Genomic DNA, 19,196 nt, shown 5'->3' with positions numbered 1-19,196 from the left:
TTTCAAATCCCCTTTGTATATCTCAATAAATTAGGTAAACCGATACCTGGTTTTAATCTGGATCTGGCCTTTTCCTTATTCGGATCTGACCGGATATAAACTAAACAGGGTGCTTAAAATTTTTTTTAACACTTCTCAGAATTTGCAATAATACCACAAGAAATGATCCTCCGGGCTCTGGAGAACCACCTGGAGAAGATTCCAGGCACGTTTTGACAATGATGGCGAAGTAGAGAATCTTTGACTTTTTGAAGCTATTAACATACATTTGTTACCATGTTACAGTGTATTTCCGTTCTTTTTTTACAAAAAAATTATTGAAGCACCCTGGGTACATATAGGATACTGGCAAACCTGAGATATTGAGTTTGAATCCACGCAGCTGTCTGTTATTAAACCGTGGTCTTAAGTGTAGTGAGTTCACAGTCTCAGTCCAGTCACCAATCACTCCACAAATAAACCATGCCATTACATTTGGCTGAATATCAGCTCTTCAGGAGTTGAAGTATCTGGTTGTCATGCGATGAACATTACTCTCTGTAACGGGGAGGGTGGGAAAGTGCTGCCCTCTTCTGCGTGTGCACCACAAAGTCATTTGAAGACCAATCGTAGCTCTGTGGTTTCCACTTCCACGGACCGTTCTCAAACATCGAAGGGTCGCACTGCTATGCCAAAGCTCGGCATAGACTCGTCGTTTCACCACACGGAGGTGAAGAAAACATTGACCTGATAAGACATACCCAGTTGTGTAACCGCGTTTTTAAATGTAATTACAATAATTACAATCGTTGTCGTTATATTTAACAAGGCTGGCGCGGCGAGGCCTGGTCCAACACAGGCCTGTCCTAGCCGCTGGGACCCGCCTCTCCATCTCACCCGTTTGATGTTTTCCTTCGACGCAGGATGGAAATCCTTTTTACACATGAAGTTAGCGAACGACTTCCCCATGGCGAAAACGTAATTTAGCCCGAGGAGAAAGAACGAGAGAGATAAAAAAAACAAATGAGAAACTACAAAAATCAACAAAACATCGCGACCACAAGCGAGAGAAGCCTTCAACTTTGACCCTTCGCGCGAGACGATGACGTCACGTCCGTCACGGCCACGCGTTTTTATTTTACGATTAAATAAAACAAAAACATTTTTTAAAATTCTAATGCAGCGAGTGACCGTCACGCGCATAACTTAAACATAATGCGGCGAAGTGGATAATTTTTGTTGTTGTGACAAAAAAAAATTCGTTTCATTTATTTTTAAAGGGGGGGATAGGGGAGGGGGCGGGGTCACGTGACGCGCCGTCTCCAGGTACCTTACCCAACCCACCGCGTGCGCTCGCTAACAGCGATAACAACACTCCACTACAATTACACACTCCTCTACACTCACACACTCCTCTACACTCACACCAGCCTCATATTTACGCCTGCTCTGACGAGCAAGCTCTGTAGGCTGTGCTACATTTATATATATTTTACACACACACAGCCGCGTGCGTGTTGACAGGCGTGCGCCACCTTCGACTCCGCAGAGCGCAGCAGCAGCGTCTGGCGATCGCCTCCCTCGCCTAGAGCCCCCCCCCCACTCGAGCGAGCACTCCAAGGGCCTCGTCCAGCTCTGAGCACGCTAGGCCGGACGCCGTGGCAAGAGGCACCCGCGAACAACAGCGCCCCCCCCCCATCGTGTCTGCTCTCAATGCTTCTAGATAAGAGGGGGGGGAGGCTTCGTGACGCACCGCGTCTTCGAGAGCGCACGCCGCGCGTAACGTGTCCGCAAGGAGATGGAGCGGTGAGATCGGCTGGTGGTGCAGGTGGTGCTGCACGTGGATCGTCAATAATGGCTGCTGCGGATGTTAGGCCTTCATCCAGCAGTGGATCGAGGACGGATGACGGGCGGCCAGATTGGACTGCAATGTGGCGTCTCCACGGGTGGGCTCGGGGTTGTAAAATTAGCCGCGCTAAGTTTAGACGTCGCAAGCCAAGCAGGAGGCAGCCTGCAGGGTGTGGATACTCGTCTGGGCAGCAGAGGGCAGTGTAGCAGCATGATGGATGGATGCGCTTGCTACACTCCCACGTCTCTTGCTCACCAAAATTCCTGACCCGCAGTGACCAGCGTGATGAAGTATGGTCAAACAACCCCCATAACCAACGCGGCATGGGGAGGGGGGGGCTATAGTCTAGCAGTGGATTGATACGGGGCTGTATATACCAAGTGCTGTAAGATTTACACGCATTTCTGTCCGTATCCTCCCCGCAAATGTCTGTTTTCTCATCCCACTTGTGTCGTCTTGTGTCGCCCAGCAAGGAAACGACGATGTCGTCCCGAACGGGCAGCCCGGGCAGCCCTCCCAGGTCATGTGACACCTTCGTGGCTTTGCCGCCAGCGACGGCAGGCGGCCACGTGGTCTTCGGCAAGAACTCTGACCGGCCGAGCGACGAGGTGCAGGAAGTCGTGGAGCTGCCCGGAGCCGCTCACCCGCCGGGCACCAAGCTGCAGGCACGGCCCGGAGATCGCGACCTCCCGCACCCTCCCGAGCAGAAGCCAGGGCATGAATAAGCGAGGGATGTCGGCTTGGGCAGCCGCCGTGTGACTGTGAGCACACTGGAAAATCCAGAGACCCCCCCACCCACCCCGCTGGTTCGTTAAAGTTAAAAAAGTTTCTAAATAACCCGATTCAAGAGCCGAATGGCTCACAGGGCTATACCAAATAAATGAAACTGAAACCCCCCCCCCCCGCCCTCCTCTGTCCACTGGGCAGTATGAATGAATGGGTACAGCACATGTGATAGGTCGCATATGGTGGGGTAAACTGTGTGTATTTCCACATTTAAGACATCTGGCCAAATCCCCTCCAGTGGGGCTATCTAGAGCTGCCCCTCGAGTGCAGAGCTGCACCTTGACCTTTTAACCTATAGCCTGCAGCAGCAACATCGGAGTAGTAGCATTCACCTACCCTGTAGAGGTTGCCTGTTGCTTATGCTTCACATTCCAAAGTCGGGAACGCATTCCGAGTGTAAACGTACAAGCTGGCCTGTTGTGACGAGGGCGGCGGTTGTGTGCGTGCCCGTGTCGCGGTAGTGCACCTACATCGAGATCGAGCAGGCGGAGAGCACGTTGCCCGTGGTGCTGAGCAAGCCGGCGTGGATGTGGGGCGCCGAGATGGGCGCCAACGACCGCGGGGTGTGCGTGGGCAACGAGGCCGTGTGGACCAACGAGCCCATCGACGACAAGGAGGCACTGCTGGGCATGGACTTAGTGCGGTGCGTGTGTGCGGTGCGTGTGTGCGGTGCGCGTGTGCGGTGCGCGTGTGCGGTGCGCGTGTGCTGTGCGCGTGTGCTGTGCGCGTGTGCTGTGCGTGTGTGCTGTGCGCGTGTGCTGTGCGCGTGTGCTGTGCGCGTGTGCGGTGCGCGTGTGCTGTGCGCGTGTGCTGTGCGGATTAGTGCATGCACACGCACGAGTGTTGTGAGCAAGTCTTATATTGTGCGTGTGTTGAACTGCTTTGGCACCGCATGCAGCCAACCGTGCTAATCGGAGGGTGTCGTGCAGTGCGTATGCTGCGTGAGGTTATTGTGTGTGCGTGTGACCAAACAATCCGATTGCGCCCGACGTCGAAAGCTTAGCTTCGGAGTGGAACCTGGAAAACGCTCGGATGGGCGATCACACGACGATGGGGCACGTGACTGCTGAGTGATGGCGGTGACATGACTGCGGTACGGTGGCGTGACGGCACAATGGTGTGGCTACGTCATTGTGTGACGCTCGCGTGCCGGGCGACTCCAGGCTGGCGCTGGAGCGGGGCGGCACGGCGCGCGAGGCGCTCGACGTGATCACGTCGCTGCTCGCGCGCTATGGCCAGGGCGGGAACTGCATGGAGAGCACGAGCAGCTTCACGTACCACAACAGCTTCCTCATCGCCGACCGCTCCGAGGCCTGGGTGCTGGAAACGGCCGGCGAGTACTGGGCGGCCGAGCAAGTCACAGGTGCGGCACAGAGCACGTACGATGAGCACGGTTGGCTACGTACGGTGCGAAGGAAGTTCAACTTACATGCAGTGAGCCCGGAAATTACCCCAACTCAAGGGTCGGCAACCAAAATTCCAAGAAGTGCCATTCTTTGTAGAATTCGGTGGAAATCTCTATTCCAAGAGCCGCAATGCACGTGATTACGTTCATACAAACATTACGTCACGAAGCAGCCCTTAAAGAGCCGCACGCGGCTCCGGAACCACAAGTTTGCCGACCCCTGCCCTAACTACACACCTATACCCTGCCCATATCCTTATCTGTAACTCTACTCTTACCCCTAATCGTGAAGCAAGCAGTTAAATTCGTTTGTTTGTTCCGCGTGCCGCGCGGGGCACAGAGGGCACGCGCAACATCTCCAACGGGCTGAGCATCGGCTCGCGCGTATCGCTGGAGCACCCCAAGCTGCGTTCCCACGCGCGCGACGCCGGCTGGTGGGACGGCCGCTCGAGCTTCGGCTTCGCCGGGACCTACGAGGAGGGCGGCGGCAGCGGCGGAGGGCGCTTCTCGGCCGGCAAGCGCCTGCTCGCCAAGCACGCGGGTACGGGCCGCGGTGCGGACGGCGGTGCGGGCGTTGCTAATCCAGGCACGCTCGGCAGCTTAACCAGCGATTTGCAACATTGCCTCCCGGTGGTGCGATGTCCTGTCTGCTGCTCAACCTCTTCCCCTCTAACCCCCCCCCCCCCTACTTTCCCCACCTCCATCAATCACAAGGGTCCCTGTCGGCACAGGACATGATGTCGATCCTGCGTGACAAGGAGAGTGGGATCTGTGCGCAGGGCGCGTTCCTCACGACGGGCAGCATGGTGTCCATCCTCCCGCAGAGCCCCGCCCTGCCCTGCATCCACTTCCTGACCGCCACTCCCGACCCTTCCAGGTCCGTTCTGCCACACAAAGAAATTAAGACGGATACATATAAAAAATAATAATCGTGCGTACGCATTGAATGTGTGCAGTTTTCCAGCATTAGTTTTTCAAACCCCCCCACCGACGTCTTCTAATTAGCGATCATAATCTCCGTGTGCGCAGGAAGCATTGTTTGTCGGCCGCGATGAGACCACTGGGCTCTGCCCAGGAGGGGCACGCCTCGGCCAGCAGGGCTGGGACCCCAAGGTCTTTTAACAGAGGCTTGCGTCGCCAATTTTCCAAAGGGCAAGTCCCCAATAGTCGCCCAACTTTATTTGAAAGTTTATGTTGCATCATCTCCACGAGAGTTATTTCCCACACCGCCCCTCCCACCGCTCCAGGTGGAATTTCATCCCGCGTTGGAAAGTGTAAACACATGGTAGAGGTGTCATCCTCAGGTGAAGTCGCTGCCACGATGATTAGATTAAGATGCACCATCATTCGTATTTAATATGGATGTAATAGTTTAGTGCTGTTTTGTGCAAATCTTACCGCATATTCTTCTCTCAATCGCTTTTTAATATGCGATGCGCTCGTGTGAGCCAGCCAAGCTCTGCTAACTCGGCTCAAAGCACGGTGAGGTCACTTGAGATTCCATTTTAAGAAGTGTTACCCTTCGTGTGGGAGGGGAGTTCCAGGTTGCTGGAGAACACAAAGACAAAGATCCCCCCTATAGCCTGAACAGACTTTTGGGGAAAGTGCTGTTAGCGAGCACGTACGAAGGCCGGCGCACCGCACACGAGGTGGTTGGTAACTAGCACCACACTCAGCCGCCTTTGCTGCCAGTGGCGATATTTGCACACTGCACCAGGTACTCATTTGAGGCTGAGTCAATCTGGGAGATGCCCAGAACCGGTTCAGATAATCGTGTTGTCCATGAGCGGGAAACGAACTCAGGTGGCCGGGTTCGTATCGCAGCGCGCTAACTGCTACGCCACACACACATACACGTGTACAAAGGAATAACACACAACGGTCCATACAGAAGCGTCCTTCAACCCACTTGCTGCACTACCACCTCACGGCCGCCTTGCAGCCCATATGTTTGACAAATAGCCGTGCGATCCACCAACCTTTGCCTTTTGAAGAGCTGGATCAGAGGAGTGTGCCACCACACCAGAGTACCCATCGAGAGGGGAAAAAAACATTAAGAAAATATTTGTGGTCATAGGAGGTAGTTCTGTGACATTCACTTCAGAAGCCCAATCTTTAAATCTTGGAGAACAATTACTTGGGCACCTTTAAAAATAACGACCGCCCCAAATCCTGCCTAAAGATGGGAAACCCCCTACAAGCCCCACCCATAACCTCCCGTCCAGCCACGTACGTGGGAACAGAGGAAAGGCTTTTTCCCCCCAAATATTTTCGTGATATTCGATTATCAGAAGTTTAACAGATAACCGGAAATGAATTACATAAATAAATCGGATAGCCCAGCTGCAGTTGCACCCGCTCTGCAAGAGGTCCAGTTGGATCATTCATCTCATAACATGAGGGCGAAAGCGCAATCGAGATAAACCTGGGGAAAGATACCGCAAAACCCTAGATTACGTTTAAAGTTCCCTTCGTGTCTGATCTCACTCGGCCTGGGGGGAATTCCACTCGAGGGTATTCGATGCCTCCGGCCTACGTCCCCCGCAGGTCGATCTTCAAGCCGTTTGTGTTCGTCGAGGGGGTGAAGCCCGTCGGCAAGGTGGTTTCGCCGGACCTGGGCGCCGACGACCCGGCGAGGGTGGTGCCGCGCTTCCGCAGCAAACCGGACCGGCGGCACGAGCTGTACCGCGCGCACCAGCAGGCGTGGGAACAAGCCGGCGACAGCGGCACGGTGAGCGGCACGTGCTCGCTTCGGGGGGCTCGAACCGTTCACCACTCCCTCCCGCAAATGGTCACAATTCGATTCGGATTACTTTTTGATATTATCCATCTGGTTTCTTCTCCTGTCTTGTTTGTTCAGTTAGCACAAACGTCGGCAACCTGCGTGTCCGGAGCCGCATGCGGCCCTTTAAGGACTGCGGCTTCGTGACCTTCTTTATTAATGACGACTGCCTCGTTTTCACCACAGTGCATTGTGGCTCTTGAACTATTTAGTTAACCGAATTCGAAAAAAGTGGCATTAAATTGGTTGCTGACCCGAGTTAGCATGAAGGTAAAGTGAGGGTGTACATTTAACACGAAGGCTTTCGCGACCAATATAAAGATTCGAAATAGATTTTTTTAGGGTCGTATCACGCAAGTAAAATGCGTGTGCAGAAATTGTTGCTAAAGACGAAGTTGGTTTTGTTCTGGCAGGGTGCGCCCGTGCCATGTACACGGCACGCATACCCGCGTTGTGTACGCACCACGTGTGCATCCTTGTAGAGTGCACTCATTGCGTGTGCTCGCGCGTCTTGTAAACGGCGGCGTAGGAGCGCGGCGTGCGACTGCTGGAGACGATGATGGGGCTGGAGCGCCAGGGCATCGCCGCCATGGAGGACGTGGCGTCTGGACGTCGTGCGTTTGTGGCGTCCGAGATGGTCGACCTCTTTTACGACTGCGTCGACACGGAAATGAAGTTCTACAAGTGAACGACGCGCACGTACACGCATGCCGCGCCACCAGGAGGCGTGCGCGGTGTGCAACACGAGCGTGTCGGCATCGTGGAATGTAACTTTCATTTGAAGAAATGCCGTTGTGTCTTCAGTAGGGCGCATGCAACAACGTACCGATTTGATTGAAATTGATTCTTACGATCACGATCTGAGCATCGAAACTTGCATGAAAATGATTATTTCCAACTTGTATAAATTATATGCGAATGTGGTGAACAATATCATGCCGAGACAAATTAGAGAATCGTTACGGACAAAATTAGAAAAAAAAAATCCCGATACTCGCAACCATGAATATTCTAAGTTTCAAATCGCCGGGGTTGGGGGATGTGGTGGTTGGTTGCATGCCTCGCGTTTAGGACTGTTAGTTGATCTGCGCTCATGCTTAAAAACTGTTAGAATGGTTATATAAGGAATCCTGAAAGAGTTGACAGTTTCAGACAGTGCAATGGTTTGGACTGTTAGTCGAATTTAATACATTTTATTGGATTATGGATGGTGTACTAGACTAATTCAACCAGTTGAATAGTTGAGGTTGAGGCTGCATAATAGATTTACATACATTTCCTCTCATCTCCTTGAGTAGTCCCAAAGGGCATGACGCACTAAATTAAGTTGAGCTATCATCGTCAGAGATTGTTACTGGCAAAGATTGTTCGCAATAATTTTGTTTCCAAAATATCAACAGTTTTCTTCACCGCTTCCGTTCGTGGTGAACTGGAATGGCAATGTCCATTCCGATCACGGACACAGGTCACATGATTGCCCGAGGTTGTGTGCTGTGCAGATCAATCATTGCTCATCTAAAACACACTTTTCAAACTTTTTTTTCATCGTCACCATGCCAGCACCTTGCCAAGTTGCCAACGTCCGCTCACAGTAAATGCGTTGCTGGTGACATTGCCAACCAAACGGTTGCCGTAAAATGACCCTAGTTCCTCATGGCTTTAGGGCTCAAGCATAGTAATGGTTGCCATTTAGTCCGAGTCGGACACACAGGTCAATAAAAAGCACTCTCACGGCGGGTGAAGCCGATCGCTGCGTGGTGTTACAACGCGTTGTGCCGCGTGCTCTACGTTTCTTTGCACAAGTTGAGTTTGTGTGCCCCTCCTCGCGGCTTCTGGGAGTGTCTGCGAGTTGCTGTTCTTCCCTTGTGCAGCTCAAGCACCTTGAATAAAGCCGCAATCGAAGATCGCGCCGACACTTCCTCGCACGTTTCTTTTTTTAGTGCGACGTACAAACTCGAGACTCCGCGATTACACAGCTTGGTGAACGTTTAAATGTCTGGAGTGCAATATCATACTTGGGTATGGTGTAAACGCTCTTTTAAAGTTCAGAACAGGAAATAAAAACTGTTCGCCTAATTGGTGGCTTTCCCTTTGTGTTTTTAAAGAAACGTTTCAGTAATTTTAATTCTCTCCAGCGGTTGCAATAGATGCCACCTATCATGGTGCAACGTTCTACATCATTTTGCAGCACACACACACAAACGTTCCTGTACTAAAATCGGTATGTGCGTGGTATTTCGCCGAAAAGAAAGATTGGTGAACATGGGATGATGTCGAGCCTTCAGGACTGGAGATGAAAATCTGTGGCTGTTAAAATCCTACAGCTCCCCAAGAGAAGCAAATTTCACAAACGCGCGCCGCTGAAGCCCATCAATGAACAATTCCACTTTGATTAATTAGCAATGCCTCGCAATCACAATTGGAAACCCAAGTATTTTATTTCCATGCAAAAACGCGTTCATTTTAGCTTTGCCTCACCATTTACATATTGTACAGTAAGCACATGTATTCTATTTCATCACAAGCCGTTCCAACTATTACCTTTGCGTTAACCAGTGACCTTTACAAAACTGCTGAATCCAAGCAGTCATTAGGAATTAATGTTTTTGACTTTTATTTTTAAATGGCGCCAATTGTTACATTTTTCATCCGGCACAAGCTGGGTCTGCAAAGTTTCGGACGTGCCAGGCAGGCCCTGTTTGAGATTCCCGTTCTGATTTGGGATCGCGAGTCAATTATTTAAACGTGGCACATTGACGGAGACTTGAATGGCTACTTGGGGTCATAGGATGTACTCGTAAATATGAAACACACCCGTTAAATTTACTTTGCTCTCACACAACTTGATGTACGTGTTACGAGAATATGGATTGATTTTAAATAAATTTCATCGGTGCATTAGTACACCCCAAGCAATCCACCGTTGCCTATGAAACTTGGTACCTATGTATTGTTTGCATTGTGAAGGCTCGCTTCTTGTATGGAACTGGCCCAGGCTTGTTCTCACTCGTCTTACGCAATCGCAGTCCCGATTATCCATTCCCACTGCTCCGCCTGACGCCACCGTTTTAAAGTCCTGAGAAAGAATATATAAATACTCCTCCTAGAATCCGCAATCCACTCTGGGTGCAATAAAAGTGCATTCCAGCCCAAGTTTTCCAGTACCTAGACAAAGTAAAACTCCCGACCCCACCCCAGTGCAGCTAATCAGAAAGGTGGCAGGGGTATCAGCATTTGCATTCCGTGGACAATTAAAAAAATACTGTAATTGCTGCATAAATACTGTCATGAGCGTACAAATTATCTCGCGCGCACACACGGAACTGTGGTACTGGTAGTATAATGGAACACAAATTTGCATTCGAGTGTTCAGGTGGTAAACATACTCTACGTTCATTTTCACGACTTTACTTTTACTGCGACGAGAAGTTGTTGGGTGTTTTTCTAGTTCTTAAAACACAAAAAGGGTATCGTTTTAATAGGAGCGTTTAAATACTGGGAGTTTCGCGGAAGAAAATCGAGCCGCCCTTGCACATGCTGCGGAAAGCAACGCGGGACATCGGCGATGACAATGTGACGAGATTCATAACGAACACTGCACTTGCACAGCCAAGGATGCAACATTCAAATTAATGCGTGCATTAATTTGTACAAGTTGAGTGCACGCGGGGTGTGCAAAAGATGCCAAGGAATTGTTGCGCTCGTGCATTTGGTAATGGCATCGCACGTCGGGCTTGCCTGCTCTCTGTTCACAATCCTCGCTTGTTTTACTGGAGTACGATGGGTTTCCCTGCATCGCTCGTCGGTGAGAGATACGAATCATTGATCTATGATGCGCGTTGCTCCCCCCGATCAACGGCGTCGCTCACGAGCCACGAGTTGTTCACCAGCGTGAAGTCGATCATCGGTAACCAGCCTTGTTCAGCAGGACAATGAGCGACGTTCACCAACCGCGAGCGTGGTTCGACAACGACAGGCGTCGGTCGCCAGCAATGGACGAGCATTGTTCCCCAAGTAGCGTGCATCATTCAACAATGACGGGCGAGCATTGTACACAAGCAATGATCTTCAGTCACCAGTCCAGTCGCTTCCCATTGGCAGCTGAACGTCGTTCCCAGGCGACGAGCACTGCCAACCACTGTTCACCGGCGACGATCGTCCCATCACCAGTCTTCAACCGGTGGCGGCGCCACGCGGTAGTAAAGGGGAGCGTCGAGGAAATCGAGCGCCGCCGCGGCGCTGAAGTCGTCCTTGGCTCCTCCACCGCCACCGCTGCCGCCGTCTCCTCGTCGTCCGCCGGCCTCGGCGAGGCGCGCGATGACGCCGCCGCACAGCAGGCGCTCGGCGTAGCGCGTCGCTCCGTCGCGATCCTCGCTCAGGCCCGCCGCCACCAGCCAGCCGACGAGCTCCGAGCCCAGGCAGACACGCACACGGCGCCGGCCACACCTGTGGTGTCGGCCAAGCCGCGGCCCCCCACCGCCGGTCGGCCCAGAGCTCCGGTTCAACCCGTTTTATGGCGGCGCTCTCTCTTTAGCATCATCATCATCATCGCTACTTCCCATCATCGTCATCGTTGTTGCTGCTATGAATGTATCATCATTGGCGCTACCGGTATCTTTACTAGATAACAACGATCCACACACTGCTTTGTACTCTAGCTTATGTGATCCCACATCCACGCACCATCTGCGCCTTCATTAACCCGCCACCACTGGCTAGCGTGGTGAAGTATGGTCAAGTAACCCCCACGACACGCACTGCGTACAGAGGCTCGCAGCCAGCAGTCTCTTTACAAAAAGGTACACACGCCAGCCTCAATAACTTCAGGAATTAATTTTACGGTTGTGAACTTTGCTGCATGACTCATTACAAACCTCGAGTATGAATGTCCAAAAGCTTGCACAGTAACGGAAGAACTACTTGTGTTTTTAAAAAGAGTAAAATTCCTACTTATGAACATCTACCGCTTTTCAAATGCTGTAAAACTGAAAGCCAACATCTTGTGTGTTAAGAATCGTCACGTTTCTAAAACAATCAGAGGATGACATTTGGCAGTGTCGGGCATGGAATGTCCACATCAACTCTGGCAAAGAACAAAGTTGCACCAGTCTAGCACGGAGGCTTTTGCAGCCACTCGTAATCCTAGTGCAGTCTTCTGGGTTAAACCTCGTGTTGAACATTTCCGCTCGCAAGCTTTTGCCGCGCACTACTGCTGCGGGGCAGCAGTGTCGCTTTATTTCTGTTAAATGGCCTATCTAGGTTCGGCAGCGTGATGAGCATTTCCTCTCTCGCTTTTCTTCTCTCTGCGGGAAGCTTCGGCTGCTGAAGCTTCAGCTGCCGAAGCTTCCCGCAGTCGTGCGTGGCGAAAGCTGGAGAGAAGAAATGCGAGAGAAGAAGCCTAACTCATAATCAACGATTTTTGGGTTTAGATCGCGTTATTTATAAATGTGTCGTAACCCTCCACCACCCGACACGGCCAATCAGTAAAAAAAGTGTCACGTTGACAAAAGACAAATAGTTCACTGCTTTAGCCCACCGGTGTGTTGAAGCGTGAAACCACAACATTTACAATTTGAGTACGACGTTTCGCTGGTAATTGCATCCAGCATCATCGGGCAATTCGCCAGAATGGTGAGGCTCTGCTGTGTCTCCCGTTCTTATATAGAGCAGCAGCAGGGTGACGTCATCATTAACTCATTAACTCATCAGGTGCAAAGATTTGAGGGGGGGGGGGTTATTGTAATTATATACTTGATTAGTAATAAGGCTATTGTTACGATGCGAGTTGTAGATTAGTAATCATTTGGAATGTGTTCTATTGTGATTATGCTACATTAATAATCAGTTAGTGCTTGTTTCCCTTATAAGGAATTGTAATGCATCTTATTTAATAATACGCTTCCAGGCCGCACTAAGCCTGTAGCTGTCTGAGCGATTAAAGTTATTTCTGTTTCTCTCAATCTCAATGGATTCTCTAATTAGTCTTTGCCAGTAGTAACTAGTTTTACACAACACTTCAACGTTGTCAAAATCAATTGAGTGTCCCTGTTGACAAGCATGTTCTGCCACTGCCGACAGTTGTGTTTGCGATAGTTTAATATTTCTCTGGTGTTCTTTTAGTCTTACACTAACGTTACGCCCTGTCTGTCCAATATAGCATCTGCCACATACACAATTAATCCGATATACACCTTCTGTTGATAATTTAGGCAATTCGTCTTTAGTGCACGTTACTAATTGTTGAATTTTGTGTACTGTACCAAATCTTACTGTAATGTTTTGCTTTTGCAAAACACGGGCTAATTTGTCAGTTACTCCTGAGATAAATGGTATTTTTATTGTTTTAATAATCTGATCGCTTTCAGCAGTGTTGCTTTGCGATCGTGATTTGGCATTTAGTGCTCTGTTAATTTGAGCATTATTGTAGCCATTCTGTCTTAGTGCTTCTTTAACATGTTTAATCTCTCTCACTAGACTTTCATCATCTGACACTGTTTTAGCCCGATGTATGAGCGTCTTGATTAGAGAGGATTTCTGAGCTGGGTGATGATGCGATTTCGCATTCAGATAGGCATCAGTGTGCGTTTGCTTTCTGTAAACGCTGTGTGTTATTTTACCATTTAGGCCATGCCCAAGTAAAATATCCAGGAACGGGAGTGTGTTATTCACCTCCATTTCCATGGAGGTGAATAACACACTCCCGTTCCTGGATATTTAAAATATCCAGGAACGGGAGTGTGTTATTCACCTCCATTTCCATGGAGGTGAATAACACACTCCCGTTCCTGGATATTTTACTTGGGCATGGCCTAAATGGTAAAATAACACACAGCGTTTACAGAAAGCAAACGCACACTGATGCCTATCTGAATGCGAAATCGCATCATCACCCAGCTCAGAAATCCTCTCTAATCAAGACGCTCATACATCGGGCTAAAACAGTGTCAGATGATGAAAGTCTAGTGAGAGAGATTAAACATGTTAAAGAAGCACTAAGACAGAATGGCTACAATAATGCTCAAATTAACAGAGCACTAAATGCCAAATCACGATCGCAAAGCAACACTGCTGAAAGCGATCAGATTATTAAAACAATAAAAATACCATTTATCTCAGGAGTAACTGACAAATTAGCCCGTGTTTTGCAAAAGCAAAACATTACAGTAAGATTTGGTACAGTACACAAAATTCAACAATTAGTAACGTGCACTAAAGACGAATTGCCTAAATTATCAACAGAAGGTGTATATCGGATTAATTGTGTATGTGGCAGATGCTATATTGGACAGACAGGGCGTAACGTTAGTGTAAGACTAAAAGAACACCAGAGAAATATTAAACTATCGCAAACACAACTGTCGGCAGTGGCAGAACATGCTTGTCAACAGGGACACTCAATTGATTTTGACAACGTTGAAGTGTTGTGTAAAACTAGTTACTACTGGCAAAGACTAATTAGAGAATCCATTGAGATTGAGAGAAACAGAAATAACTTTAATCGCTCAGACAGCTACAGGCTTAGTGCGGCCTGGAAGCGTATTATTAAATAAGATGCATTACAATTCCTTATAAGGGAAACAAGCACTAACTGATTATTAATGTAGCATAATCACAATAGAACACATTCCAAATGATTACTAATCTACAACTCGCATCGTAACAATAGCCTTATTACTAATCAAGTATATAATTACAATAACCCCCCCCCCCTCAAATCTTTGCACCTGATGAGTTAATGAGTTAATGATGACGTCACCCTGCTGCTGCTCTATATAAGAACGGGAGACACAGCAGAGCCTCACCATTCTGGCGAATTGCCCGATGATGCTGGATGCAATTACCAGCGAAACGTCGTACTCAAATTGTAAATGTTGTGGTTTCACGCTTCAACACACCGGTGGGCTAAAGCAGTGAACTATTTGTCTTTTGTCAACGTGACACTTTTTTTTTACTGATTGGCCGTGTCGGGTGGTGGAGGGTTACGACACATTTATAAATAACGCGATCTAAACCCAAAAATCGTTGATTATGAACAATATTGGTCGCGAAAGCCTACGTGTTAAGAAGCCTAACTCGGCAGACCGCACTTGGTAAAGTTGTACGACGTGGCTGCAAGGCCGACTGACCTCAAACCGCTCGGAGATGATGCCCTACCCTACCGTCTTCCTAATGCTATTCAAGAAGTCACCTAATTCCTTACGGGACGGCTTCCTGAACAAAACGGTTCCCTCAATTCTCGATTTGGCGGTCGCCCGTCTCCGAATAAAACGACGCGCTTCCGAGTCGAATACATCAAGATGCTCGGACGCTGGTTCTGGTCGGCGGAAGCCATCCACCTAGCTCAATAAAAAGACGGAGCGAGCGGTCCATGTGGGGCCACTCGACGCGCCTCTCTCCGCCAACTCTGCGAGCACGTTTTGCCAAAAAACATTAACTCGATTAAAATGCGAATCGCTTTTCAAGCGGAACGGCTAACGGCACGCGTAGAATTATTTCAAGTTTTGATAAGTGACATTACTGTTAACACTTCACCGCCTGGTTATGTTATACGTGTATATTAATATTTATATCACCGAAATATTAGACGAAAAATTGCCAACCAAAGCATCGTTAACGTAGACCGAAGTTTTGAACGCAACTAAGGCGGTACACCTGCCTGCTTTGTGCAAACGTTCCGTATAATGTCATTGAGTCTGTCGCTTGATGGCTTCGTTTTGAGGAATGTTCGTATCCGTTTACGCCGCCACGCTCAGGGCAGCAGCAGCAGCTCAAGCTAGAGAGCGCGCCAAGGCAAGGCTGGTTTTGTGTCGGCGGCGCCCCAAACCAAATCTCAATAACCCCACAGGGCGATATTCAAAAGCCACCCCCCCTCACCCCCCCCACCCCCCTCCTAACGCCACTTCTCCCGCGTGGTTGTCAAGATTTGAGAAATGAAACTGATAACATAATTTGTTTCTACCTCTCAAAACGCTAAATGTGTTTTTTTACTTTCGCTCCCCTTCCAAACGTTAAAGTCACAAAGAGCATTCGCGAATTCCGACCGCCGCAGCGTTGGTGCACAAACTGGAGCGGCGCGGCCAGTAAGGAAAATGCAATGAAGAGAAACACAAGTAAAGGAACAGCACAAGAAAAGAGAAACCACCACCGCCAAGAGAAGAAAAAAAAAACAAAGGCAGACAAAGAGAAAGAGACAGGTAAGTTCCCGCAGACAGACCTGAAGAAATTACTGCTCGCCATCAAGGACGTTAATCATCCGTCGTCAAGAGCTCGTTAAAGAGCAAGTTCCCTGCTGCCCCCTCTCGGCCGTCCACGGTGCCAGCTCGCGCTCGCCCTGTTCCCGTATTGGGCTTCAGCCGTTCCTCTCCTCTGCATATGTCTCACTTTTCTCTACTCCAACACCATAACATTCTCTCTCATGTTTGAAAAATTTATGGGAATATATAAATACTTCCTCTGCTCTCCCAATGCCACGTGATTTTCATTGCCACATGCCACATGCTTTAATTGTCACATGACACCTCTCCCTCGCGTACTTTGTCTTGAGATGCGGCGATATTGAAACGCCGCACGGATTCAAATTTGTACTGCAGCAGTCCAGCGGATTACCATTTGGCCCTCGCGATGTGTTTGGGTATAAATCGAGGGATACTCGAAGCTACTCAACTACAAATTTTTTAAGAAGCTCCCAAGAGTGCAGAGCGAAACGTCGGACTTGTTGCCGAACGGCGCGTGCGTACCTGCGCTCGTGCACGATGTCACCGCAGCAGCGCTCGCGGTGGAAGTGCAGGAATTGCCGGCACGTCATGGCCACCTCTTTGTCGGGTCCCCGCAGGGACCCCGAAGTGGGGCCGCGAGGGGACGGGCTCAGCGCCGCGCTGCCCCACAGCCTCTGCAGCCTGCCCCGTCGGCATCGCACAACAACGACGACAACGACGATGACAACAGTTCTGTGACAACGCCTACGCTGGACGGGCACCAGCTTCTTCGCAAAGAGTTCCAAATGGATGATGTATTTGTCCCGTAAGATGGCATCAATGGCACAATTAGAACGGAGAGAAAAAAGCTAAAATAAAAAAGTAAAATTAAAATAATAATTCTGCACGTAGATGATCTGCTTGTTGTATTCTTTGCTTAAGCAGGAGATTAAGAAACCCATTAGCACTCATGAATAATTGTTGCTTCTTGTGCAAGGGCGAACGGTTTAAGAACATGATCTTTGTTTCACCGTTGTTAGAGTGCCTTCTGCAGGTCATGTACAACGCATGAGGGAATGCTGTGATGGGAACCGCACCTCCTTTTGAAGGGGATGATGATGAGGTGTTTGTCCAGTCCGAAGAGAACAAACGACAAGAAACCCTGAGTAGAATCCAAAACAAAAACAAAACGAATTGGCAATTCACAACTTGCACTCCTAGGCACTATCACCCTCACTCTGGCAATTCCATGAATTGTCACGATTCAAAGCCGCCAATTCAAGTAAAAAAAATTGCCGATTACTTGTAAAAGTTGTGCTGATCGATAGCACCTCTAGCGGCTGCAGCGATGGCACAAACCCGATTACATACAATATATACGGATGGGAAAAAACATGCATTCTTACTCCTGTCGATTGGATGGGTGCATCGCGAGCGTGAGAGTCGATGCTAATGAATCTATTCGTCTTTTTTCCCCGACCACATTCCTCCCCAAAACTTGGGCGTATTTCAAAGTAATTTGCCGCAACCAGTGACATCATCATGTTCTCTATTAATAATAATCATAATTTTATTTTATGCAGCGTCATTAAATGAAAACTGCATCTTAAAACACTGTACATTGCGGACCACATTATTTGGCAGAAATAGGGTTGAGAATGCCACAGAGAGACAACAAATACGAGGGCACAGAGGTGAACACAACACTACAGAGGACAGACGACAACAACAAGAATTTGAGTACAACAATTTGAGTGTGGGTAAAGGCGAGGCCTCGTTGTACGTTTCGCATCATTTCCGAATCACTGGGGGTGAGCGTCTGCTTGTGGTTTGCCGACAAAGTTGGGCGACAAAGTCTTGTTGGACCCTCCTGAAGGAAGAGCATTCCCCACCCGACATATGAAACGTTGGCGAGGACGACGACGACGAGGACATTAAACGGGTGGACTCGCGGCGCCTCACCTGGCCAAAGTTGCAGACGGCGCAGGTGAATTTGAACTCGAGGTAGGGGCCGCCGATCGTCGAGCTTAGAAGCCACCACAGTCCCGTGCACATGCTCTACGCACGCGAGACCGGGACGGGGGGGGGGGGGGGAGAGAGGCAGCAGGCGGTGGCGGCGTCAGTACCGGTGGCCAGCAGTTGGAACTCAACCGAGAAGAAGGCTGCCAAAGGGGGGTGGGGGAGGGCTCAAGATAGGTACGGGTAGAGCATGAGTCACGTACGACAAGTTCGCTAACCGATGCGTTTATTGTAGGGAGACAACTGCAAAACACGTCAGAGTGTGTACATCTAGTACTGAAGGCAAACTCGAATGTGATAATCCCATGTCCATCATTTATCCAAGATAGCCTCAACTAGTTTCAAAGCTAATTTTGCAAGAGTCCTGCTACATCGGAATACTCCGATGTAGTGGGGGGGGGATGGGGGGGAATTAGACTCAAAAGGTCCGCACAGATGGGTTCACAGAATGAACTTGCTCTGCGCCACGGTTGCATAGATGCAGAAGAGGTGGGGCAGTTTGTCCTGGATCTCAGATCCCAGGGAGCTTTAGAGGGGGCCTCATCTGGAATTTTCCCCGAAGCCTCCAAAAAACTTTTGACCATCCAGCGTCCTGACATTTTCTAGCCGAGCGGATTTGAGTGTGATCCACCAACCCTTGCCTCCAAGGCACAGGATCAAAGGCGTATATGGTATTACCACCACGACTATTGCTTGGCTCTCTGAACGATACCCACAGCTGAGATTTAAACACCACGCAGGGCACGAGAGGAGGTATCCATCCCCACCAGGAACATGGTGATGAGGAGGAGGAGGCAGAGGAGGACGTGGCGTCCAGCCTGGGGGTCTTCGCGCTCCAGGACCCTGGCCCGCTCCTCGTCGGCCAGCGCACAGTCGCCCGGCCCGCACGGGCCCAGGCAGCGCGCCACTGCACGGGGCGGTCCCGCGAGAAACAAGGGGCGAGGGAGGGTTAGCGAGTGCCTGTCATGGGCAGCGCATGTGTCGCGTTGCAAGGAGAGGCGGTGCATCTGGTACGATGCATGCCCGTGTGTCCACCTCCCTGCTGCCAATGTTGGCCACGAAATCGCTTGACAACACAGTTGTGCGCGCGTGCAACTGCCCGCGTTCGTATGTATGCAAGTGTGTATGCGGGGGCGTGCGAGTGTCATCTCGGTCACGTAAACCCATAACGCGACCTCGAAG

At 49.8% G+C, this 19,196-nt stretch overlaps 2 protein-coding genes across 7 annotated transcripts in view; one reads left to right on the top strand and one right to left on the bottom strand.

Annotated features, from left to right (window-relative positions):
* The first annotated feature begins 626 nt into the window (after nucleotides 1-626).
* LOC144729067 (secernin-2-like) lies at nucleotides 627-8,716 on the top strand. Of its 6 annotated transcripts, none has more exons than XM_078608941.1 (8): nucleotides 627-709; nucleotides 2,298-2,493; nucleotides 3,076-3,257; nucleotides 3,778-3,977; nucleotides 4,360-4,560; nucleotides 4,734-4,896; nucleotides 6,567-6,750; nucleotides 7,331-8,716. In XM_078608941.1, exons 2-8 carry the CDS (start codon nucleotides 2,311-2,313, stop codon nucleotides 7,487-7,489), a joined length of 1,272 nt encoding a protein of 423 aa, XP_078465067.1. In that variant the 5' UTR covers nucleotides 627-709; nucleotides 2,298-2,310; the 3' UTR covers nucleotides 7,490-8,716. The 6 variants fall into 6 exon arrangements, with proteins under 6 accessions (XP_078465067.1, XP_078465066.1, XP_078465065.1 ...); XM_078608940.1 differs by lacking the exon at nucleotides 627-709 and adding an exon at nucleotides 1,277-1,305; XM_078608939.1 differs by lacking the exon at nucleotides 627-709 and adding an exon at nucleotides 1,313-1,444.
* A 504-nt stretch (nucleotides 8,717-9,220) lies between these two features.
* LOC144729065 (lysosomal cholesterol signaling protein-like) overlaps nucleotides 9,221-19,196 on the bottom strand; it is a 25,913-nt gene continuing 15,937 nt past the window's right edge. Inside the window, 5 exon segments of the mRNA XM_078608932.1 lie at nucleotides 9,221-11,247; nucleotides 16,539-16,697; nucleotides 17,093-17,157; nucleotides 17,958-18,053; nucleotides 18,782-18,921. Of these exon segments, the coding sequence (XP_078465058.1) occupies nucleotides 10,965-11,247; nucleotides 16,539-16,697; nucleotides 17,093-17,157; nucleotides 17,958-18,053; nucleotides 18,782-18,921 (743 nt within the window). The 3' untranslated portion in view covers nucleotides 9,221-10,964.

This window comes from Lampetra planeri, chromosome 31 (genome assembly GCF_965212315.1).
Source record: "Lampetra planeri chromosome 31, kcLamPlan1.2.h2, whole genome shotgun sequence".
Taxonomy (NCBI): domain Eukaryota; kingdom Metazoa; phylum Chordata; class Hyperoartia; order Petromyzontiformes; family Petromyzontidae; genus Lampetra; species Lampetra planeri.
Note: the sequence above shows the minus strand (reverse complement) of the source record. Positions and strands in the feature narration are given on the sequence as shown.